This window comes from Zootoca vivipara, chromosome 5, assembly GCF_963506605.1.
Source record: "Zootoca vivipara chromosome 5, rZooViv1.1, whole genome shotgun sequence".
Taxonomy (NCBI): Eukaryota; Metazoa; Chordata; class Lepidosauria; order Squamata; family Lacertidae; genus Zootoca; species Zootoca vivipara.
In genome coordinates this window covers 57,874,496-57,901,165 of record NC_083280.1, presented here as the reverse complement: position 1 = coordinate 57,901,165, position 26,670 = coordinate 57,874,496, and the positions used below count along the sequence as shown (strand labels likewise).

The following is a 26,670-nucleotide window of genomic DNA, read 5'->3' as shown; positions in this document are numbered from 1 at the left end:
GGGTGTTGCTTGCGGAATGCTTTTCAGCCCCGTGGAGCCTTCAATGTGGCGTTCCACAGGGCTCAATCCTATCCCTATGTTGTTTAACATCTACATGAAACCACTGGGTGGGGTTATCCAAAGGTTTGGAGTACATTGTCAGCAGTATGCTGACATCACTCAGCTCTATTTCTCCTTTACATCTGCAGGTGTGGCAGTGGAAGTGCTGGACCAGTGTCTTGCCTTGGTAATGGACTGGATGAGAGCCAACATACTGAAGCTCAATCCAGATAAGACTGAGGCACTGTTAGTGGGTGGTTCGCTAGACCGGATGGGTGGGAGATTGCCTGCTCTTGATGGGGTTACACTTCCTCTGAAGGAGCAGGTTCGTAGCTTGGGGGTACTCCTGGATCCTTTGCTGTCACTCCAGGCTCAGGTGGCCTCAGTGGCGTGGAGTGCCTTCCATCAGCTTCGGTTGGTGGCTCAGCTATGCCCCTATCTGGACAGGGATAGCCTAAGTACTGTTGTCTATGCTCTGGTAACCTCAAGGTTAGATGACTGCAATGCATTATACGGTTCAGAAACATCAGCTAGTGCAGAATTCAGTGGCCAGGTTGCTCACCAAAGCAAGACGGCTTGAGCATATTAAGTGATCTTGGTCAGACTGCACTGGCTACCAATTAAGTTTCCGGGCCCAATTCAAAGTGCTGGTTTTGACCTATAAAGCCTTGAACAGCTCAGGACCGCAATACCTCAAGGACCGCCTCCTTCCATATGAACCTACCCAGATCCTGAGGTCATCTTCTGAGGCCCTTCTTCATGTGCCTCCTTCTCGAGAGGTCCAGAGGATGGCAACACGAGAACGGGCCCTCGCTGCAGTGGCTCCCTGTCTGTGGAATTCTCTCCCCAGGAAGTTTGCCTGGCATCTTCATTATGCACCTTTAGGCGCTCAGCAAAAATGTTCTGTTTTAACCATGCCTTTGGTTGATTTGATTGAATCATATGCCCTTTTTAAAATTTGGGGGGTTTTTTGTGGGGTGAGGAGTGTTATTGGGTTGTTGTTGTTTTTATTTTGATTATGGATTTTGTGGTTTTATATTTTTATTTTATTCTGTACACTGCCCTGAAACCAGGGAGTATAGCGCAGTGTATAAATTCAATACATCATCATCATCATCATTTACTTCATTATGAAAAGGATGTAAATAAAATATTGGGTGTTTTTTAGGACAGACCACACAGCAGAGACTTACAATTTAGAAGATAAGTATCTTTTATATTTCAGCATTCTAGATTAAAAGGACCTTGTATATTATCTGAAGTCTAAGGGTTTCTTAGGGATATCTTACCATTCTAACCGCTCAACAGATGCTACCAGAGATCCATACAAATTAAGCTGCACAAATATCAATCTTTGTGGGGGTTTTTTGGGGGGGTGACGGGAGGGAGACAAAAAGAAAAATTTGCATATTAGAAAGGTTATTCTTCAGCTATCACAACACAAGCCTGCTCGTTTAATGTGCAGTAACTGTTAATTCTGTGCCCATTTAAATACTTCAATATTTCATTAGGTTTCAAAATAGAACTCATCTGCTAAAACACGCAGGCACATGAAACCCAATCGCTGACAATCATGACAGGAAGAATAATGGTTAAGAAAGAAACATTTGTTCCACTTGCCTTCATGTGTCTCCAATATGTGGACGGTGTCTCCTATTTGTAAAGACAGCTCATCTGGGCCCCTGGCATCATAGTTGTAGAATGCTAGAGGGAGGGAAACATCAAGTATTTAGCATCAAGAATACTGCCAAAAGAAACCCAGCAGCTAATTAGAATTTTTTTTAAAAAAAAAAAAAAGTAAGTTCAGTATTATTCTGTTGGCATAGCTGAAATCACTATCTGTGTATAAGAAGCCCCTCTGGAATTTAACCTGTGTAACTGCAGGTATCATAGGGATGTGGGTGGCACTGTAGGTTAAACCACAGAGCCTAGGGCTTGCCGATCAGAAGGTCGGTGGTTCAAATCCCCACGACAGGGTGAGCTCCCATTGCTTGGTGCCTGCTCATGCCAACCTAGCAGTTCAAAAGCACGAAGTACAAGTAGATAAATAGGTACTGCTTCGGCGGGAAGGTAAACGGCATTTCCGTGCGCTGCTCTGGTTCACCAGAAGCGGCTTAGTCATGCTGGCAACATGACCCGGAAGCTGTACGCTGGCTCCCTCAACCAGTAAAGCGAGATGAGCGCCACAACCCCAGAGTCATCCGTGACTGGACCTAATGGTCAGGGGTCCCCTTTACCTTTACCTGTAGGTATCACAATTTTTCTTTTTTTAAAAAAAGAAAGAAAAAATGATCACAAAGCAATTATGGATTGAGTAAACAGCACCTGCTCCCATGTGTTCCTCCAAGAGGGGCTCATTCAAGGACTATGGATTGTCCTACCCTCTGAAACTTTGCAACGGAACACAGGATCATAAAGAAAGAAAGAATGCTAAATGTATAAGCTGGTCCTGTATTATTTATTCATTGTTTACATATTTTTTTAATGTACATCTTACTTCCCCAACTTGTATCATGATTCTCAAAGTGACGAAGAGCAATAAAAATTAAAACCGCCGTCCAAAATGTTAACTATGAAAAACAAGTTACATGGCATCTTAAGTTTAAATTGTCAACAAGCACTGAGGAAGGAGAAGAATGGAAGCATTTAAGAGCTGGTCGTCACAAGTACTCCAAAACAAGAACATCTGTCCTGTGCCTAATGTCTTTAATTAAAGGACCGATCTGAAAGGAGGTTCCAGAAGCTCAACACCATAGAAGAGAAGGCTCTCTTCCACTAGCCACAGCACTGATGGCAATGAGATGCAGGCCAGACCTTCTGACAAACGTGAGTGGATAAGCAGGATCATATATGAGCTGCTGTTTTGAATATTATAATTACTTATAATTACTTATAGCTGGACCATAAAGAAGGCTGATCGCCGAAGAATTGATGCTTTTGAATTATGGTGCTGGAGGAGACTCTTGAGAGTCCCATGGACTGCAAGAAGATCAAACCTATCCATTCTTAAGGAAATCAGCCCTGAGTGCTCACTGGAAGGACAGATCGTGAAGCTGAGGCTCCAATACTTTGGCCACCTCATGAGAAGAGAAGAATCCTTGGAAAAGACCCTGATGTTGGGAAAGATTGAGGGCACTATGAGAAGGGGACGACAGAGGACAAGATGGTTGGACAGTGTTCTCGAAGCTACGAACATGAGTTTGACCAAACTGCGGGAGGCAGTGCAAGACAGGAGTGCCTGGCGTGCTATGGTCCATGGGGTCACGAAGAGTCGGACACGACTAAACGACTAAACAACAACATAGTTGTTTTATTGTGTATTTCTCAATATTATACAACTCTTAATGGCCAAGGCATTATATTGTAATTGTGATATTCTTATCTGCAAGTGTGATGTTCTATTGTCACATTTATTACTGTTATTTATTGTTTTGTAAACCACTTTGGGATACACTTCAATGGAAAGCAGCACAGGAACTCAATCAGTCAAAACCAGGCATCCCCAAACTTCGGACCTCCAGATGTTTTGGACTACAATTCCCATCTTCCCCGACCACTGGTCCTGCTAGCTAGGGATCATGGGAGTTGTAGGCCAAAACATCTGGAGGGCCGCAGTTTGGGGATGCCTGGTCAAAACAGTTGTAACATTTGATACGTGCCCTAGCAAGGGCGTGAATGGAGCAGATAGGATGCAAAGAGGAGAAAATAGGAGCTTTTAAAAACCTAAAGAGTTTTCTTTTTGTCCACACACACTTTCTCAGGAACAGATGCTGTTGGTGTGTCAACCTAAGCTGCGCAAGAGCATTCCTCTGTTGCTCATTTTATTGAAGAGCTCTTACTAGGCAAGTTACAAGATTTCTAAATGTTGCTATTTCTCTTTCCACCTTGTTATGCATTCTATAATCTGCTACTTTTTTATTTGTACTCAGTGGACCATAAGTAAAATAATATTGGAGCATCCCTAGCCACAGCTAACACATCCCAACTGCTTATGTGTAGAGCAGAATCCAGGAGCACTCTAAAGCTATGAACCTATGAACCTTGAGAAGGAATGTACCGTAAATCGATCCAAAAGAGTGTGCCACCTAATCTAAGGATTAGCAGCCCTGTTGACCAGAAACACTTCTGTCTTCTGTCTATTAAGTCTCAACCTGGCAGTTTACATTGAGATATAGAATACTCAATGTAGAATAATCAGTTCATACTGGCTTGCTACGCGAGATAGAACCCATAATAAACAGTTGTTCCACCCAATTAAACAGATTCAACTTTATTTAATAGAATATCCAAGGAGAAATTAAAGAACAAACAAGATGCATGAGTTTGCTCTTCGAAAAGGAATACCCAGTAGATTAAAAACCATATAATGGACAGCTTTTGACAGCATTCATCTTCATATCGTTAACAGTGTTTCATATATATATATATAGCTGCATCAGCATTTTCCTCTAGTTGTTCTCTTTCTTTCTCTTATAATCTCACAGAATTTCATGAGAAGTGTGGCCTTGCCAACACAGCTCTAAATTAACATTTAAAATGGGACTATCTTTCTTTATGAAAAAAGAAAATAACAACCACTCTTCTTGGGACATGTATAGGAGACACACAAATTGCTACAGATGCATTTTTCAGCTGACTCACTTCCTTGTTTACACACATTTTGCTGCAAATTTCAGAACACAGACATTTGCAAGAAACAGCCTAAAAGTGTTGGAGAAGAGAAGGGGGAGATCGGAGACATCAGCACTATATTAGAGGAGCTGTGGGGTGGGAGATTTAAAGGCTGCAATAGAACCATCATAAAAATAAAACTGATAACTGATCTACCATGCAATTCTATACAAACATAGTAAGTCCCACAGGTACTTATTTCTATAGGCCTACTGTGTATAGAAGGGTCGCAGCCCCAATTTCCCACATACTTCAGCAATTCATATTGTAAACCAATAATCTTTAACCAATGACCCTCCATCAACTCCCATCAGCCCCAGCTAGAATGGCCGATGGGAGCTGTAGTCCCACATCATCGGGGGGGGGCCACAGGTTAGCCACCGCTGATACAAACCATGTAAACTTTGCACATAGTTTACATGTGCACATTGTACTTCTGCTGCAATTAAAATCATTAGAAGTAATTATTTTTAGTATTAAAGACATTATCTTTTTCTCCCATTGGAAATAAAGAAACCTAATATAAAAATACAGCATTAAAAGAAAAGAAAAAACATAAGCAATGTTATTCTTAAAAAAAATCACAAAAAATAAAAGTAAGTGTTCTGTCACTTCTGGAAGAAGTGAACAAGAGCACTGGATATAACCTAATGCAAGGTTTCCCATACTTGGGTCTCCAGCAGTTTTTGGACTACAGCTCCTATCATCCCTAGATAGCTGGACCAGTGGTCAAGGATGATGGGAATTGTAGTCCAAAAGCTGCTGGAGACCCAAGTTTGGGAAACCCTGATCTAACAGTTCAGAAATTCTGTGCTTGGAGGCACAATACAGACCACTGTATGCCAAATTTATTTCACAAAGCACTTGAAAGGGGAGAGTAATACAGTCTCTCTCTGCTGACTGCTTATTTTATTTATGTTTAAAAACTAGATACTGTTTTTCACTAGTTTTTTTTAAATGAAATGACAGGCCATCTGTCTTTTTTTAAAAAAAAAACTCATTACCATACTTAAGACTACTGTATAAAAGTGACTTACAGGGCAATCCTAAACACGTCTACGCATCAGAAGCAAGTCTCACTTTCAGTGGGTCTTTCTCCCAACAAAGCATGCACAGGAATGTAGCTTTTGTTCTCTCTACTCTTAACCATAGATACAACAACGAAGGACCAATGGAAGAGGGAATTCAGATGAATTTATAGTCCATACATAAACTTTGCTCCTGAGTCCACAGGTTTGGTACCACCAATTTATCCAAAAATAAATTCATGTGATATAAATATATGGAGTTGCCCACAAGCCTTTCATTTCCAAATCACAGCCCACTACTAAGTAACATATAATAAAGGCAGCAGAGCAGAAGCAAATTGCACAGGCCTGCAGGACAGAGCTACTCAAAGTGTTGGCCTGCAAACCAGCGCTGGCCAATGAGCTGCCAGTTCACAGTGACTCCACCACAACCCAGATTGGGTGGGATGCTTGAGGGACCAAACACAGTACCAGTCCCTGGCACATGGGGCAGGGGGAGGAATTGGCCCAGCCCACATCAGAAAGTTTGAGAAGCACAGCTGCAGAGCACAATACTAGCATTCCCAAGCCCACATATAACTGTCCCGGATTCCGATTCAACACTCAATCTACAAGACTATGAGAAAGAATGCTAGTAAGTCCATGGCAGTTTGATGCAGACACTCATTACAGCACTTTGCTCTTCTGACAGACAACTCCTTAAATACAATAAACCAAACAGTAATCAGATCGGAGCTGTCAGTCACTTTCCGTGCTGAACTCTTGATGAATTAGGAACATTGATCTAAGGAACTCTGCAATGGGATTTTAATTAAAAGTCTTTTTTAAAGCCATCTTGTGAGAGATATGACTGGGAACATACAAAGCTCAGCAAAGTTGTTTTGGTGGGTTTGTTTGTTTGTTTTTTAACTTGAAGCAGTCCCAAAATAAAGCAGAAAATCTAATTCTCTTTGGGAAGGGAAATTGCAACTGCAACTACAACCATTTATAAGAGCAGTGCTGGTTTATAATAAAGGTACAAACTCCATGTAATCTAAAGTACACTGTAAAGAAACACATGCAAAAGCCTACACCATGGGCTTGCACAGAAAGCTGTTTCAGAAGGTGAGTCTGATTTGATATTTTTAATAATCATAATCATAAGGTTGTTTTACAGCAGTAATATTTGTTGAATTTAATTTGAGTATGTTGTATCCCACTCCAATCTCCAAAGAGGCTCCCAGATTACAAAGTGCTCAGGGGTTTGTTTGTTTTAAGAAAAACCAACAACATGGAAAACATTAAAAAAACAACAATAAGAAGGGCACAAGTTTAGCATGTTCAATATTAAAAACAAGCAGAGATCAAGAACAAAGCAGGAGATACAAAAAGTCTAAGCAAACAAAAATGTCTTCAACAGACTCCATAAAGATTTGGGGGGGGGGCAGCATCCTAGAGCCAGGTAGCCACAGTTTAAAAGATCCTATCCACTTATTACTAGTGACCTGCCTCACCTTAAAGGCAAGGAAATCCAGAGGAAGATCCTAATGTTCAGGCAGTTCCAAGTGGAATTGGCAATCCTTCAGTTAACCTCCCATTTACTCCCATTTTTAACCTACCCTATAATCTTAAATCACATTCAGGAAGCACTAGTACCGCCTCTGTGCCAGAGATGGAATGCTAGCAAATAGTCCCTGAGGGACCCAACATAGGATAGTAAGCCTAAAGAGGACCCTCAAGTTGGTTGGTTTTTAAAATCACAATGAAGGAACTCTTTGGAGACGCATAAGCCAGTTACACAGGTGTCTTCTGGTACTTCACATTTCTTTAACTTGTTTATGAGTAAGTCATGTGAGACAGTCTGATACGGGAATCTAGCTATATCACAGCTGCAATGTTTCTCCCCACCCACCCACCCTTTCACTCAAGCATCTTATATATGCGGCAGAGCTTTCCAAACTGTGTGTCGTGACATGTTAGTTTGTCGGCTGCAGTGTGTAGGTGTGTCGCACGAACAATCCCCACACTCCTTCCAGGGCTGGAAAGGGGTTAGTTTAACCTCCGCTTTGCTAGTAAAACTGAATTACTGTGTTGCGAAATGCTGCATGTCTAAAAAGTCTGAAAAACTATGGTATACACCTAATTTTTTCTTCTTCTGTAGTCTATTGCAGTCATTCATGGCACAAATAATAAGACAGCGGTTCAAATGCATTTTCATTATGTGAAGTGTGAAAGCAGCCATACATATTTGCTCCATTAATACCCTTTCTGGTATTGGTATGGATGCTAGATTGAATGACATACTGTATAGTTCTTTGGATTAAAGAGATAATGGTTAATGGGTGAACCAAGTACAGGATGGGACTAAGATCATTGCTTACTTACACTATGCTACTCCAGCTCTCTCAGGCTTATCAGGTTAACTGAACTCATTTCCCTTGTTAACTTATCCCCTTTTGGGAATTACATGAGTAAACATACTATACTCTGTCCACAAATGAAGGCCAAGAGGACATATTAAGGCATCAGTGTTTGTTTGTCCTAGACAAGAGACAAGATTCTCCCTGATATTCCACCATTCACCCCTGAAGAATGAGTGGTACCCAAGATCTTAATGAAACGAAAGCATTTCCAAAGTTGAGCAGTATTTCTACTGATACCGGTAATAGTCACCCACATACAGGTTCTAAAACCACAGTGAACAACAGTTAGCAAGCCTCTAGCTTTCTGCTGAAATTATAAAACAACATGTTGTGTTCAAATCGCTCCTCACCATTTTTAGAAATCTTTCCAAATGCCTGAATGTCATTCTGTGCTACAGAAGCTATGGGAATTGAGTATTTATCACATCACTCCAAGTTGTGCCTCCTCCAGCTCATTATGCTTTCTTTGTGGTCCTGCTTATTTTAACAATCTAGTAGAGATAAGCCATGGGGCTTACAAATGAAATGAAAGAACAAGAAGCTTTCACACACAAACAGGCATCTCCCAGTACATGAAAATTCAGCACAATATTGCCCCTGATTAAGAAGAAAAGTGTCACTGCAAACTTGTGAAGCGATTTACTGCATGCCGTACAGTCTCAAAACAAGCAGGGATTAAATCGTAATTATTTCTTTAAAAGTTGAAAGGCTGATAATAAATCCATTAAATAATATGAACAAACAAAAAGCAAGCATCATCCTTATGAATCTTTAAAAGTTGAACTGATATGTTCACAGTCTTTGTTTGGGGAGGTCTAAACACTACATAGAATTAGTTTCCCCCCCCCCAAAGAAAAAGACTCATTTTTTTCAATAATCACATTAATCCAATACACACACAACACAGGGCAGTGACCACAACAAGGTCTTGTCTCTAGTACAGCATGTAATCAAATCCTGTTCCACACAATTTCATAAGGGTAGCAAAAAGAATGGCTACAGGCCTGAATGAATTTATGAATAGGCCACCAACTTCCTTTATTCGGAGGGTGTCCTGCTCCACAGGTCCAAGATCAGTGGCGGGTGCATTGCCAAAGGAACTGTCCATAGAATGACATCCTGAACAACACAAACAGCAGTAGCAAGCAGCCCAGCTCTTTCAGGCACAAACCTTAAAAAACTGAATGGTGTTGACAACACAGCAGGTGCAAGACACAGGTGACAAGATCGGAACAAGAAATCAATACACCTTGCTAAAGGCTTATCTCAGCCACTCACTGCCAAATTGACACTCTAAATGGGTTTGCACTTGTGTGACCACTAGAATTGGATTCAACAGTAGTCAATGATGCCTGAAATCAGTGAAAGTGGATAGGTCAATGTCAAGCTAGATATGCTATGAGTCACAGCCACCACAATAAAAGCATGAATGTAAAAAAATAAATTGAAAAATGAAAATGAAACAGGGTTATTTGTAATTTTCCATTATACAGAACATGTAGTATGTTAGATAATTTTATATTCTTGCACCAGCTGAATTCACATAATTTCTCTTCATGCCCACTGGATTCTGTTTTCTAGAAATCACCTGTACTGTGACAAATGGGTATAACAAATAATGCAAAGAAATAATGGGTTTTAGGGGAATTGAAATGGGGCGATTCCAAATTATGTTAAAAGCAGTCAAGCTTAAAGGCCAGTACTAACAGATAAATAAAATAAAAATATTGATGAAAACTAAGAAGTGGGGTGGTCTTCAAATACCTGAAGGGCCAGTGCACAAAAGAAGCAGCAGGCTTATTCTCTGTTGCTTGAGAGGGCAGAGCTGGAATGAATGGATGGAAATTGTAAAGAAGCAGATTTTGGCTAAAAGCTGACAGAAACTTCCTAAAATACAAGCTGCTTGACAGCCAAACAGATAATATTGGAAGATGCTGGGTTCTTCTTCCATGGAAGCAGAGCTTAGAAGATCCTGCACTGAGCAAAAGGATGAACTAGATCTGGCATCCCCAAACTGCAGTCCTCCATATGTTTTTGCCTACAACTTCCATGATCCCTAGCTAAGAGGACCAGTGGTCAGGGATGATGGGAATTGTAGTCCGAAACATCTGGAGGGCCGAAGTTTGGGGATGCCTGAACTAGATGAACTCCCAAGATCCCTACAAGCTCCAAAATTCCATGGTTCTGTATGGCATGCAAACTGTATATTATTGTATGTATATTCCACCATTTCTTCAAGGAGCTCAAAACTTTTTCAGCAGGGTCCACTGTCCCTCAGACCTTGTCAGGGGCTGGGCTATATTGGGGGAGGGGGGATGAACGAATTCCTACGCCCCACAAATAACCCAGAGATGCATTATAAATAAAAGGACACATTCTACTCATGTAAAAACACGTCCACGGGCCAGATTTAGAAGGCTACTGAGGCTGGATCCGGCCCCCAGGCCTTAGTTTCCCTACCCATGGCATACATGGTTCACCCCATTCCATCTTCCCAACAACCCTGTTTAAGTAGGTTAGGTAAAAAGAGAGTAACTGGCCCAAGGTCAGTGGGGTCAAGTGTGGATTTGAACCCAGGTCTCCCAGGTCTTACTCTGGCACTTTTAACCAAAATTACCACTCTTACTCTATCATGTGGTGTAATTTACAGATTATTATTTTTCAAATTCATACCATTCAGGCTTCAAGGACCTCTGTCTAAATAATTAAAGTGTTTGGGGAATATATGGTGGATTTCAAATGACCTTTTGCAGAGATAGAAATTAAAACAAGAGAAAGGCCTGCCCCCCCCCCCTTCAAGCACACTCGCACATGTACACACACACACGGCAGAATGTAATTGCTAAATATTATTAAATACTTCTAGGTTCTAAACAGATGCTTCCTGTCCAAGAAAGTGTGTTGCATCCCTGGAATCAGTTACCGTGAGTATAGTTGTGCTAGGTCCCAATAAGTTCATCTTTAGAAAACAGAAAATGTCTAGTGCACCAAGTCTCCTACTGTACAAGCATTTCTTCACCCCAACCACTGCAGAAGACAGGGTTTTGTCATGAGCTCATTAAATCTCTTGCACTGTGGTAGTGAACTCAACGAGCTAAGCTATATTATTGACTATTGCCCACCAACAGTTCATCACAGTCAAAGTTGTACTGTACCAAAGTACAATGCCCACTTACCTAAACCTCAGTCTCAGCAAAACATTCAGTACCAAACAGAACTTATGCAACAAAGCAAAATGGAAGTCTCTGAAAAGTTAAAAAACTAAAATAAAAATGCACTCCTCCTATGTGTGAGCATCTCTTCTACACTGACAAGTTCAACCCAGGGTCTTGCTTTGTGAAGGAGAAGAAGAAAGGAGGGTGTTCTAACTTTTATCTATCCTTAAAGTTCCCCAAGACCTGGAGGCTTGTAACAACCACTGCGGAGCAAAAGTCTGCTCCAACAATTCCCCCAGGCTCTCCCTTTCATTTAAGCCAATTGTCAGAGAGAAACTTTCTGCAAACAGCTGCAGTTTGTGCCACCAACGTTTTCTCAGCCAGCTGCAGAATAAGGAATTATATTGCTCGCTTGCGAGATAGCATTTAACCCCTAGAAATGTAAGTAGACGTTTGAACAACAGATGTTGTCAGTAAAGCATTAAAGGAGAGGGGGGAAACCAAGGTGGGATTTTTCCCCCTGAAAAAATAAAACAAAAAAGTGGAAAATTGTTCACTCAAAATCAATAAGAAGTCACATGATTCAGCCTGCTTTCTCAACAGCAAAAGAATTGGCTTGGCTTGGCTTGGCAACTAGCTCTAACAAAGAGCTACTGTACGCCTTAATCAGAGCTTCAGAGCACAGTTGCTCTATAGCAACCAGCTCTTTTCACATCCAGTGTGTTATCCATTTAAAAGGACTTCTTTTGCCATAGATACAATTCCCATTTTGGAGGAAACTGACAAGGAAGACATGATTGATGGTTGACCACTCACTGAATACATCTTTCATGATCTTCCTTCTCCATAAAGCAAATACACACCCAGCCAACCTCCTGCACTTTGAAGTCGTACTGGTTTCAAATGCAGAAAGTTGAACACATAATCAAATACTGGCAGTGCTTAATTTCACAGGATCTTACTCACAGTAGCTAAAATATGCAATGCAACACAGTTAACTAAAACCATTTTGAATCAATCTTCCCCAGCCCCATTTTCCAACATGAGGCTACTCTGAAAAGATGGACTTCAGTTGTTGAGTCTGAAGTAAAAAAAAAGAAATACAGTAAATGCCTGAGCTAAAATGGGTCACATTGGCAGAATCACTTGTCACAATAAAAATTCATAGTGAAAAATTAAGATGCAATTCCACAAATGCACATTTGGGCTACCAGGCAGCCATGGGTCTGGGGGGAAATGAAGACTACTGATTGTGGGCAGTGATATGGTCTGGGCTATTTATTTTATTTTAACTTATTTTCTTACATTTATATACTTTATTCCATCATGAAACTCAAGGCAGCAGGCACATGGATCCCAGGCAGTTACCTGTCTGGGAACTGAAAATATCGAAGACCTGCTATGATTTAGCAAGGTGGCTGCTGGAGGTACCTCCACACAATACCCTAGGATGCTCTATGTAGTATTTTTATGTAAGAAGAGATGTTCTGTACTACTATCAAGGAGACAGGAAAGGAGATTATCATTTCATTGGCTTTTTTCCTTCTTCAGTAGTTAAAAAAACAAAACAAATAAGCAATTGGTGATAATGCATTCCCACTACAAAAAAGGATCAGTCTTTGCTTTCACTTTTCCAACTTTTCCTTCCACCAAACATTTGCTATCAGCTGTGAGAAGACTGTAAAAAAGCATTTTATTGCTAGTGGGGTGCCACAGGGTTCTGTCTTGGGCCCAGTCTTATTCAACATCTTTATCAATGACTTGGATGATGGGCTTGAAGGCATCCTGAGCACGTTTGCAGATGACACCAAATTGGGAGGGGTGGCTAATACCCCAAAGGACAGGATCACACTTCAAAATGACCTTAATAGATTAGACAACTGGGCCAAAGCAAACAAGATGAATTTTAACAAGGAAAAATGTAAAGTACTACACTTGGGCAAAAAAAAATAAATGAAAGGCACAAATACAGGATGGGAGACACCTGTCTTGAGAGCAGTACATGTGAAAAGGATCTAGGAGTCTTGGTAGACCACAAATTTGACATCAGTCAACAGTGTGGTGCAGCAGCTAAAAAAGCCAATGCAATTCTGGGCTGCATCAATGGGAGTATAGCATCTAGATCAACGGAGCAATGGATTCAAACTACAAGAAAGAAGATTCCACCAAAACATTAGGAAGAACTTCCTGACAGTAAGAGCTGTTTTCGGCAGTGGAATTTGCTACCAAGGAGTGTGGTGGAGTCTTCTTCTTTGGAGGTCTTTAAGCAGAGGCTTGACAGGCATATGTCAAGAATGCTTTGAAGGTGTTTCCTGCTTGGCAGGGGGTTGGACTGGATGACCCTTGTGGTCTCTTCCAACTCTAGGATTCTATGATTCATTTCCCTAACATCTGTTCTGCAGACTGATCACCCAAAGGTACCACACAGCAGTGGGGCCTGACAACTGGTTCCCTTTCCAAAAGCGTTTTCCAAGACCATTACAAGTTGTGGTATCTGCAACTCCACTGTGTAGTAATATTTCATAAGTTTTGCATACACAGCAGGCAGCTTGTGCTTTAGGTGCAAGTATTCACCTAGTTAAAAACAAACAAACTGTACAATACTTCATCTTCAAGCACAAGAAAAAATGGAAATTTCAGGATCAGAGCCTATATATCTCTCAGCACTCAGAATATCAGTTGCTGGGAATCCCAGGTAGGAAAAGGCTATTGCATTCAAGCCCTGCTTAAGAGCTTCCTGCAGGCATCTATTTAGCCCCAGGGAACGAAGAATGCTAGCCTAGATAAGCCTTTGGCATGATGCAGCAAGGCTCCACTAGCCTTATGCTAGAAGCTCCAGTTAGCTGTGGGTGAGGGAAGTCAAGCAGTTGGGGAAGATTGCCTATCCCCTCTCTGGAGAGTTGCACAGCAATGGCCACTAACACTGTAGCTAACCTTGGAGAAAACTGCATTTCCAATGGGTGCTTCCATCCTCGTCTGGTGCACTGCTAAGCAGCATGTTAGATGGGAAAGTTGAAAGAAAGATTTTCCATTTCTCTCTTTGCAGCATGACAGCATGAAGGAAATGGATTGCCAATAGAACCCAGTTAACTGGGATGGGGAAGAAGGACCCTGGTGTGTCCAAAAGGATGCTCAGTGAGATTTTTCTGAGTCAGGCTGACACACGGACTATTGGCAATTGTGCAAAATGGTCCACACAGTGCTTTGGAGTTGTGCTCTGCTACCAAAGAAACTAAAGAGCTGAATCTAGCATTTCTCCCCTTCCACTCCAATAACAAACAGACCTGGAGATTTGCCTAAGTCAGCTTGAGCTATCTGCTCAGCAAGCACTTTGCTCCTGTCGTTCCATACAGCTTATTGCAGGTTTAGATTACCGTACGTGCAACTGAGGTGATATTTAAAGAATATTTCCCTTCAGATAATATTGAGCTTGCTTATACTCTTGTCTCTTTGTGGCCCTCTCATTTCCTGGACTCCACGCTGTTCTAACACCTGCCGACTTTGTCTGCTGGCCAGAAAGTTCCAGAATGGAGCAGATATTTGGGCAGTCTCACCTGAGGACATTCCAGTCGCACCTGTGCAACATGCCCTGTTCTCTATGCTAGTGAAGAACCAGGAAGACTTCAACCTTGAAGGATTCACTTTTTTATAGTAGAACCCAAAGTCTGCCAACCAGAGCCAGGTGCAACATTGCGGTTCAGGGATAGGACCAATTACCTACTGCTTTCTGTGCCACATACCGAAATGAGCTGCATAAACTAGTACAAATCTACATCTCATTTACCTTAGATGAGGGAAACAAAACAGAAACAAATTTACCCTAAAAGGACTCGGGGGTTGCTGCTGCTACTGTTAGACAACTGGAATTGGAAGCCCTTTGTCAACTTACTGCACATCATATATTGATCTACTAGTAGCAGATCCAAGCCTAACTTCTACCTGCCCCTCTGCTAGCAGAACAGCTCATCATTCACTTCCTTGCTTGGAGTAAGTGGCAGTTGCCAGCAAGCAAGCTGGCAGACAGTAGCATTTGATCCTCCCTCCAACACTTGTCAACTCCAGCGTTAGAGCTGGGATGGCTGGTGGGGGGGGGGGAGACATGCTGTAGGCACAGCATAGGTGTGCCCTAGGCATTTAACAACAAAGGATGCTGCCAGAAGACAACTTACTGGCTTAGGGAAGCACACAGTGATGCTCTCAAAGCTGAGGAAAGCACTGTCATTTCCAAAAGTGCGCTACAACAGAGCCATGGCTGTAAGCAGAGGAGGAATCTCTTTACAAGGCCCAGTATGCTCTCAATAACTTGGTAAGGAGCAGATTAACACCCACAGAAGTACTGGGTAAAATTAGTGCACTTCAAGCATATAGACTCCACTGCCTTTTACTGCAATAAAATGACCAGGTGAGAATTCGCTTTTGGTAACGACACCCCTTTTGTAAAATTGCTTTTGCTATTTCTCTGGCTATGTGTGAATATTGTAAAACACCAATACCCTCTCCACCACTCCAAACCACCATGCTAGCTGTATATATAAGCTAATTGCCAAATGGCACCTAAAACCTGGGTTATGGTCGCCACAACCGACTGTCTGGTCATCTTTCTTTTTTAGCGGTGCGATTTAATATTATTATTATCATCATCATCATCATCAATTTCATTTCTATGCCGCCTTATATATTAAAAGAAAAAAATCTCAAAGCAGTTAGCAACACACTAAAACATAAAAAAAACCACAATCTAGAATAGCATCAAGACATCTCCACAGATTGGCTGGCCAGCGGGCACGCAATAGATGGCGGGGCATTGTTGCGCACCAGACAAATGGTGGAGATGTCAGTCACCAAACATGGCAACAAGACATCTTGGCCTCAACTGGACCCGCACCAGTCGCAAAATGCACCTGGCACCTGGGGGAAGAACAGGGATCAGCAACCTCCAGCCCATGGGCTGGATGCGGCGCACGAAGGCCATTTATCCAACCCACGGGCCACCCGTGAACCGAGCCGCAAGCTTGGTGAGTCCCCCACGTGCTGCGCTAAACCGGCGCAGGGACTCGCCAAGCAGCGCCGGAAATCGCGTCTGCACATGCCCAGATGCCGAAAACCGCCTCTGCACAGACGCCATTTCCGGCGTCACACTGTGGCCGTCCGGCCCACGGACGACGTCTGTGGGAACAATCCGGCCCATGGCCAGATAACCTTGCCGACACCTGGGGAAGAACATCAAATACACTTGAAGAAGAAAGGTAGATACTTCCAATAGAAATGTGAAGAAGCAGTTGCAAATGATGTTCCTCCGCCCCCCCAAGCAGTAATGATTCTACATATACCTGGTGGGTGGCGTGGGGGAGTTCCCGTGAGTATACATAACCTATGTACTACACCTGCTTGATACACTTCATGCACCTAATTTGTGAAGTGCCATTGCATTCATTCTTCATCTTCAGTTCACAGTCTTCCAAGACTATTAATGAAGACAGAAGCGAAGGCAAAACAGACGTTACGCTGTTGATAATGCAAGGCTTCTGTATTCTGAAATGCACTTTGCTTTTCAGTGCATATATATCAGCATGTTTGTGTGCTTGAGTGATTAATGTTAAATCGTCATTTAACATGAAGGTCTCTCACCTTCCTTCTAGTGCTCAATTGCCTCTGGTTTCATACAAGTATTTAAGAGTTAGAAAAATAAGAGAGTCTGAAGAAAGAAAATATTATGGCTATTCAGCAATCATGGAGGCTAGGACCTAGTTCCTATACTATTTTAGCAGCAGGTACAGCAAGTGGATTAAGGAATGTAATGTGTAAAACCTATTTTTAAAAATATTTTTAAATGTGTTTGCAATATAGGTATAGGGGGCAAGGCACTACCAAATGACCTAGATCCCCCCACAAGGTGTGCACTTACACTGGGAATCCTGCAGCTTCAACCCACACAATGTGGCATGCTGTTGGTTTAGGTATATGATTTTCACTTAGGAAACAAGCTCCAAATCCTGGAGCCCTGCTCAAGAGTTTGAGATCGCTGTTTCTTTATCTCCAGGCAAAGCAGTGGAGAACAGCAGTGGGAGAGGACCACTGCCTTTATGGCTATGGCCTTCCAGGAAGCATCTGCTTGCTGATTAAGTGGACCTCTGGTCCGATTCAGGACAGCTTCGTACATTTAAGTGGTCACCTGTCTACAGAAACAGGAAGCTTACTTGATTGAAAAGCTACACTAAACTGTAAATAGATACAGTACATGCACAGGAAGCCCTATACCTACGGTAGTATTGCATATTCAGACTAGCTCTTACCCCTCCACCCCACAAAGAAGCAAAGCATTCAATTAGGAAATGTGTGAAACCACTTCAGGGTGGAAATTGCTACAGTACTTCTAATAATAGAGGGGAGGGAAAACACTTCTCCCCTTTTGTAGTTCTTCATCTTTGCACCACCTGTGACACAAAGCCTCTTTAAATCAAGCTTTGCCCAACTCCCTTGAAAACATCTGAAGTTTATGTAGGCTCTGGAGGAAAATTTGGTCCGGATCGTAAGCAAGGTGAGGCAACATCATTGGAGGTGCTTTTGACTTTCAGGGGGCAAGATAGTGAAGTTCATGGAGTCTGACCTAACCTACCAGCCTGAGGCTTCCAAGCCCAATTTATAGATTTCTTCCAATAAGGAACCGGACGCTCTTAACTTACGTAACAAAATGTAGCTGCAGATTGTGGGCGTACAGGTAGCATAATTCAAAACCCTGCTAAACTGAAGCGCTTAGATTTAAATAGCATTAAATAGGCTTAAAATCTAAGCACTCCGGCTTCAATGGGTTGTAGGACACGCTCACTTTATGCAAACATTACGCACTCAGCATTTGCATCATTGATTTCAATACCTTCAAACCGCATGAAGTCAATGGAACTAAATTGGCCTCATTCCAACTTAATTAAGCTGCAGAGTGAATGTCTCAATAATTGTGGCATAATAATTTTTCATTATCTACATTACAGTTGCACTCTGAAATCTTCGTGTAAACCTTCCAGAAAAGGATAGTTCCTACCTCACGAAGAGGTGTAGTAAACAGAATGACATCAAAAGAAGCACTCCAGACATCAGTGGTACTTTCATTAAGGCAAGTGCAATGAGTAATGGTCTGTTAGCCTAAGAGGTTTTTTTACAACTTCAAATTGAAATGCTAAATCACCATCAAAATGAAAGAAACGAGAAGTCCACAGGCGTGCCAAAACTGAAAACCTTAATGCCTTTTTCCCTTCCCAAATCAGTTCTCCATCTTTCCCTCCCTTTGATGAGTGCTATTCAAAGAAAACAGAATCATATCTAAGAGAGTATAAACTTTTCTTCTTTTCCCTTCACTCCTTTCAAATCTTGTAGGCATTTGGCAAAGCAAAAATTCGGTTGCTTGATCTGAAGAACTGGAAACTATCCTTAGCGACCATCTGAGTCACAGTTCTCTTTCCAGCTGTATTTTAAAGAATAACAATTAAAGTACCGTAATATTGGGTTGGCCCTTCAGAGAATGCTTATCTCCCTTGTTAACCTGCTGGCCTGGGGGATTACTAGGGTGGTTTTTGGGTCGCCCCAGCTTTGCCACTGGAATGAAACCTTATCGAAAAAATATCTCCCCAAAAATAACCGCTGCCACAACATATGCAGAGCAGTTGAGGGGTGTGGCTGGGGCACCAGCACACCATTCTGCCAGCTCCAATCTGTAACCACAAGTGAGCATGCACTTGTTCTGTAAATTGGCAGAAAAGCGCTCTACAGCAATGGGGAGAGGGGGGAGATATAATGGTCATTTCTACTCCCCAAGGCTTACAAACCTGTATGTGCTCTTGCTGTTGTAACAGGCATTCTCTCCCTCTCTCTCTCACGCACACACACAGAGCAAAATAATTACTCAAGGAAGCAATTGTTAAAACAAAAAAGGTCCATCCAGGCAGAGGAGCAGCATGGGCCTCAGAAAGAATGGCTGGGTAGCTAGTTCCAGCTGAAGGCTAGAAGCTGGTATTACTCAAACAATTACTTCAGGATATTTTGCAAGGTGAAACAAATGTCAATCTGAATTGTTTATCCCCTCCCAAAAGCAAGAAGAGGAAGAACAGTGGCCGAACTTACACAAGCATTTCCTACAATTTAACCCCAACTCCCCAACACTCTATTACAGTCCTGTTCTCCTTTCTGGTTATTGGGATTTTTGCAACAAAATCAAGTACAGGGACTACGAATTCATCATAGAATTGTAGAGTTGGAAGGGATTCCAAGGGTCCTCTAATCCTCGGACCATGTGGGGTGCCCAAACTATATTTTGGGGGAAAATATGTACAAATTCCTATGCTCCACAAATAACCCAAAGATGCATTTTAAATAAAAGGGCACCTTCCACTCATGTAAAAACACGCTGATTCCCGGACCCTCAGCGGGCCGGATTTAGAAGGCAATTTGGGCCGCATCTGGCCCCCGGGCCTTAGGTTGCCTACCCCTGCTCTAGTCCAATGGGAGTAGAAATCAGTCTGAAAACCCCTGATTCACTTTCAATTCTAAAAAGGCAGGAAGCTCCTGAGTATGAAACCATCAACTACTTTGATTTTCTTATAGAAAAGGCAGGACACAAATGTGATTCTGAAAGGTAACATTTCAAAGTAACATTTCAAACATGACAAAGGAGAACCAAGTGCAGCGACCCTAGCCCTGTTTCTAATATATAGGGAACAATATTTTACTTGAGTTGAGTAAGAGACAGCCAGACAGCCACACTGCTTTACCTTAAAAGGAATTGCGAAATAAACATGCATTGCCAAAAACACACAACTGACCCAGCCACAGAGGACGCCTCATATTTTTGCCACCTACTCCACAAACGCCTCTATTTCTAAATTCCTGTATTCCATTTTTTATAAATCCCAAAGTACCTGAATGCTTTCTAGAATGCCCCAGCACTCTGCTGATGGCGTTCCCCTACAACACAAGGACACAAGCTGGTGCCTGTGAGCTGGAGCCAGGAATTAATCATCTCAGTGCTGCCGTACCGCCAGCCATCACTACTGGCACAGCTTGCCAATCCTTTGGCCAAGGACAGTTGCATGACACTGGTAGAGACAAGAATGCTATGCATGCATAGCGCACGGGTGACCATGTATTATCCCACTGTACATGATACCCCAAAATCCCCTATAAACTTGGTGGGAGGAACACAGATAACTGCACATGACTTTTCTGGAAGAGGAGGTTTCAGTCTCATTGGCTGCCTGTCATTGCCCATATTAATGAGTGTGCCAGGTCAAGGCTACAAAAGCCAACCTGGGTTGTAAATGAGTCTTGTGAAGAACTATACAAACAGATGAAAGGATCTCACACACATGCCTACTTTTGTAACCAGAGCTAGTTATCACCCCGTTGATGGAATGTTCAGCTGGAAACCTTAGAAATCACTGGGTGGCCTTGGGCTTTTTGTTATCTCAGTTCCCCATATGTCAAACCAGAATTTTAATGAATCCACAGTGAAATAAAGACACTGAAAAGCCTTTAGTGTAGCTGTATCAACCTTAAAGCAACTGGGGGGGGGATAGAGATGTTGCTGCCTAGCATTACAAAGGACGGGGTGGGGGAACAGATTGAATTTTCCCCTAAAGGTCATACAATTGATCACCTGTAATTTACAGGCACTTAAATACAGTGATACAAGCAGAAATTCTTGAAAAATCCAGGCTATGCTCCCCTCTGAAGCAACGGCAATTTCCACAACTAAGAAGATATGAACCAAACACCATCCTAAATTACTGGCTGGCAAATAAGAGGACATGCAGTGTAATTGCTTGTGGTTTATGAAGCCAAGCGGTGATGGAATGTTGACCCGGTGTGTCAAAAATTATGCAGTAAACACAAGCCTATTCAAAATTTTAATCGCCAGGATACCACTGCCTCTTCATAAATCAAGTAGCAAAGCTAAGTAAGTAAACAGCCAGCTCAAACAGAGACTGCATAAGCAGACAAAAAACTAACAACCGTTCTGTTCATTTACATTCTGTTCACATTAATGGGAAAGGCATCAATATAACCCAAGGAATCACTGTAGCTTCCTTAAGCCTGATACAGTGATACCACTGGCTTTTGAAAAGTGAATTGCAGCTATACCACACTGAACCACTCTCTGACTAGTACAGAAAACTGTCAAAGCATTCTAATGTAAGGTAGCTTGACCAAGATATGCTGTCTAGTATAGCAGATGGGAGTACATCACAGCTCTTCACAAGGGGCAATTTAGGAGTCAGTTAACAGGAGACCTGCAGGCTATCAAGCTATCAAGAGCGTTAGGAACCACAGAGCCCACAAAGGCAACAAGAACTCTTCTCCCATGCAACTCTTTTCCCAGTTCAAGTGGACAGGTGAGTGGTGAATAAAGACAAAATTCTATGAATGCTTCGTTCAAAATAATGTGTTGGCCTTCATATGCCACACGACTTTATTATTTTTGCTACAGCAGACTAACGGGATAGCTATCCCTCTGAAAACTTTACTAGCAATTTCCCCCTTGATGCTTGCCTTACTAAAACATTGAATAAACTCTGTATTCAAAAGAAGTCTTTTTTCCTCTTCAAAGAGAGTATGCAGCTTGCAAAAATATATATATGCTTATTTTCACAGCAAATTTACACCTCGCATGGAACAAAGCCTAGTCAAGCGCACCGCAGAATAAAGGTGGTAAAGTTATGAGATAGCAGAATTGTCTGCATCGCTGTGACTAGGATGGGCACCTGTCCTAGTGTAAGCTGCACGTGAAGCAGTTTACTGCCCATGCATCAGGGTGCAAAAGCAGATGTGGCAATATCACATATGTGCATTCTGCAGCGCAAGACAGCAACTACATTTTATCTTACTAAAGTGTGGTAGGGCTGTTACCTGGAACAGCAGAGTTTAACTCATTTCACAAACACTGGACATTCATTTCTATCTAGGAGACATTTGAAAGCCACAGTCTTCCGTAATGCACGGTCTATTTTAAGTTCTAAACACTTGAGCATCAGCTCCTCCCATTTGGTCCACTGTTTAAGCCACATTTCCTGTTTCAAAGTCTACTGGGGGAGTAGTCTGCATATTTCTAGCCCTTCCTATTTCAGCTGATTTTGGGTGCCATCTCCTCTTACCTTCTCCTTCTCAAGGTGATATAAACAAGGCTTTCAAAAATGAACCTCTAGGATACAGGTGGGGTACAAGCAAACGTAACCACTAGGATACAGGAATAGAACCACTGCTACTACCCAGGCATGGAAGGATTGTGATGGGTCATGGGATCATGCATTAACATGCCTAGTAACCACATGCATTGCCATCCACATACATTTAGTGCACATGAGAAGGGATTCTACACACATATTAACAGCTATAGACAGAGATGCTACACATGATGAAGAATCCTGGTGAAATCAGTCGATGCGATTGATAGGCACAGTACTGCCGCAGCTTGCTAAAACTGCCACAACCCTCTTCATGTGTCCCTTTTGATGCATGCGAGAGGAACAATTTAATGGATTTAATGGGTGACTTTTAAGTACATCACAGTATCCAGTGCAGATGCAGATATGCAGGGCTGTGACATAGGAATGACTTGCCAAATACGTTTCTGTGAAATGGAAAGCAAACTGGCAAAGAGCCATAGCTCAGTGGTAGAGCATCTGCTTTGCATGCAGAAGGTTCCATGTTTGATGTGATACATCTCCCGGTACGGCTAGGAATGTCCCCACTTGATCCCCTGGAAAGCTACTGCCAGCCAGTATGGAGAGTACTGAGCTATATGGACTCAGTATCAGGCAACTTCCTATGTTCCTAAGCATACGTGGCTTTTAATTCATACAACTCATAAATATTCAAAATTTGTAGAACAGTTAAGTTCAATACATGATCTATTACATCCTATATAAATGCTTGATTTCAAGTCAACCATCTCCCTTTTTTACTATTATGCGGAGAAGCAGGAAATAATTCATTGTGTTTAATAAAAGTCACAAATTGAGTTTTAGGAGCTAAATTCTATTGCCAATTCAATTCAAATTTCATTCAAAAGCAAGTTTAAGTGACAATAAAACAAATTTTAAAAATTAAACATCTGATTAAAACTCATGAGATTTTTAATCATCAATTTGTATTCACCTGCTTAGCACTATTTGAAGGAAAGAATGCTGCAATTTGTCTCAAAGAAGAATTCGAACCAATGCTAATTAACATTAAAATTTTATATCCTAACTTATGCAAATATAAAAACATTTTTATTCTTGGCATATATCCTGTTCGAGTGAGACAAACTGCATGGAGAAAAAGATATCCCAGCTGTAACAATCAGAGTTCAAACAAACCACAATAACTGAGAGGTCCAGAAAAAATATTAGCAGTATATACTAGCTCTGGAGGATCTGAAAGAATGAGTGAATTCTCCATACATCTGTAAGCACAGAACATATTATGCAACATTCAGTATATCCACTGGCATTTCATCAGTGTTTAATATGGAAAGTGCTTGCTAGTTACAAAGACCCAGCCTTTAATCAAGAAAGTCATTGCAATTAAGCTAACTATACAGTATACTGTACAGTAATTTCTCCATGGCATAGTTACTGACCCTCTTTCAAGTCACATCAAATTTGAAAATGTATCAATAATTTTGCATTTCAAATCATATCAATAATATTACTTGAACACATTGTTTTCTCTGTCAAAAACTCATGCTTGGAATTGTTTATACTTTTATGACAAATAAAAATAAAAGTTCCTACTGAACATTTTTCTCTATTGTTCCACCATAACCTTTTTTCCCATGTATTAGTGTTACCATCTTCCGTTTTGATGTAAAAATCGATATGTTGTGGCCTTTGTGAAAAACAATACACTTAAGGCATACAGAATCTCTGCTTGCATGCTAAACACAACACTGCTTAACTTTTTCCACAAAAATATATAGCAAATCCAGGAACTTTAAGCAGAAGGTAATCCAAAAAATATTCACCAGTCAGTGTGTTAACTGCCATTTACTATGTTTCCATGCTTTCCCAGATTCAGCTGCATATCAAAGAAAAGACAGAGCAACTCTATCACTTCAGAATGCTTCTAAAGCTTTAAATGAAAATGGAAGGAATACTATAAAAACATACAGAATTATATGAAGAATTAAAAGCTTAGACAGAGATACATTTGAAGTTGATAGGCCAACAAAAAAACCAACCGCTGATGCAAAAATCCCGGCATTCATTATACATGCTGTGTTATTTACATTTCATGGCAAACTCAAGGAAATGCACTATATCCACAAGAACAAAACAGCCCCGTTTAGATTGAAAGTAAATAGATGGTGAAATTATAGTAGAGTTGTTCTTGGCACAATTCCAATAGCAACTGGAGTCATTATCCACATGCTTGTAATTGGTGGCAATGGAAGAAACATTTCCTCCATCCAACACATAGCAATAGGGAAATCTTCCAAACGCAAAAAGAACATTGTACAGATTGCTCCTTCCTAAACAATCAACTTAAAATGTCCAATTACTCATTGTTACTCATATCGCAGGTGGCGCTGTGGGTTAAACCACAGAGCCTAGGGCTTGCCGATCAGAAGGTCGGCAGTTTGAATCCCCACGACGGGGTGAGCTCCCGTTGCTTGGTCCCAGCTCCTGCCAACCTAGCACGTCAAAAGCACGTCAAAGTGCAAGTAGATAAATAGGTACCGCTACAGAGGGAAGGTAAATGGCGTTTCCGTGTGCTGCTCTGGTTCGCCAGAAGCAGCTTTGTCATGCTGGCCACATTACCTGGAAGCTGTACACCGGCTCCCTCGGACAATAACCCGAGATGAGCGCTGCAACCCCAGAGTCGGTCACGACTGTACCTAATGGTCAGGGGTCCCTTTACCTTTACTCATATCCTTATCAGATCAAATGTTCCTACCCACAAAAATATTGAGCTACACATGATTGTAATAATAATTTGTGGCATGCCATTAAACTAAGGGCTCGTCCACACTTACGCCTGTCTCATGACTAGAAAGCATGGAGCCTAGTGGTTTTCTGCTTGTCCCATGTTGTGGGCACAGAAGTAGGGCAGGTAATAAAAATACATCAGGTGAATATCCAAGCCATGGAAATGACACTCAGCATTAACATGATCAGTGTGATTTAATGGAAGAATGGGAGTTTCCTTCGGTGCCATATGTATTTGTTTAGTTGGTTGACTGGATGTAAATTTTTTGGGGTTGGCCTTGGGCAAAATAAAGCGACTAACAAAATTAATAATTAATAATAATAATTCCAGCACACCAAAATAAGTTCTGAAAAATCCTCCACTCCTATCCATGCCGATACCACATTGCGGTTGTGTTTGAGGACTCCCAGATAAGTCAGAGGCAGGCTGTCACATATTTATTGTGATGCTCACTCTATATTTTGTGCCGTCATTCTAGTAAGAGTATGCTCTTAATGCTCCAGTGTTGATATTATGGTTATCCTTGCTGTAGCCAGAAGATTGCTTGTCCTGAGGATTTATATTTTAGTTATGACTTACCCATTAACCTGATTTATTTTTATTACCTGCCCTACTTCTCCAGAATAAGAAGCAGCTTGGAAGCAGGTGCCCCAATTCCTGCAAAGCAGATAGGTATACCATATACCCACATTTCCTATTACTTTTAATAATTTCAAACACAACGGAAGGAGGAGGAGGAGGAGGAGGAGGTTGAGTTCTGCTCAATAAAATTTCTTCTATTCCAATCTTTGGGCTTCTATTTAGATTACTTTTTTAAAGAGCCTCATAAATAACTATGAGCAAAACAGAGTCAATTACAAGACACAACTAAATTCTGAGCCATGTGGTTATTTGTCCATGCTTCAGCATGGATATTGTAGAGCTGGTAAGGGCACAGAAATGGGCAACCAAAGTGATAAAGGGCTTGGAGCAAGGGTTGCAATATTTGGGTAATTTAAAACATGTTCAAGTTGTACGCAACTGCAACAGTGAGAAGACCCATAAACTGCATCATAGTGTGTTCTGTCTTGAAACACTAATTGTGGCAATCACGAAACATTGCTAAAAAAAAAACCCATACTCAGCTAAAATGCATTTCTGCCATTAAGCTGGCAATAAGTGGTGCCTAGTACATTTAAGCATATTTTATCTACTTGGATATTCAAATGAATATTTCAATTCTATTAAGCACTTGGTTCTGTCAAATATAAAAATCAGGGCCCAAAACAAATATGTTTACTCACAGCTATGTTTTGAGCACGATCAAAGATGTAAACTGATGCAATCAGAACTGGCTGTGTATCCAGTAGAACTCTTGAGAGTCCCATGGACTGCAAGTAGATAAAACCTATCCATTCTGAAGGAAATCAGCCCTGA

General features: G+C 41.5%; 1 protein-coding gene across 3 annotated transcripts in view; it reads right to left on the bottom strand.

Annotated features, from left to right (window-relative positions):
• DOCK1 (dedicator of cytokinesis 1) overlaps positions 1 to 26,670 on the bottom strand; it is a 362,095-nt gene that overhangs the window by 321,603 nt on the left and 13,822 nt on the right. For 2 of the 3 annotated variants that reach the window (XM_035138565.2, XM_035138566.2), the window contains exon 2: positions 1,660 to 1,743. In XM_035138565.2, coding sequence (XP_034994456.1) covers positions 1,660 to 1,743 — 84 coding nt within the window. Of the gene's footprint in view, positions 1 to 1,328; positions 1,349 to 1,659; positions 1,744 to 26,670 lie in introns of those variants that run through there. The other variant, XM_035138567.2, reaches the window with a different exon arrangement.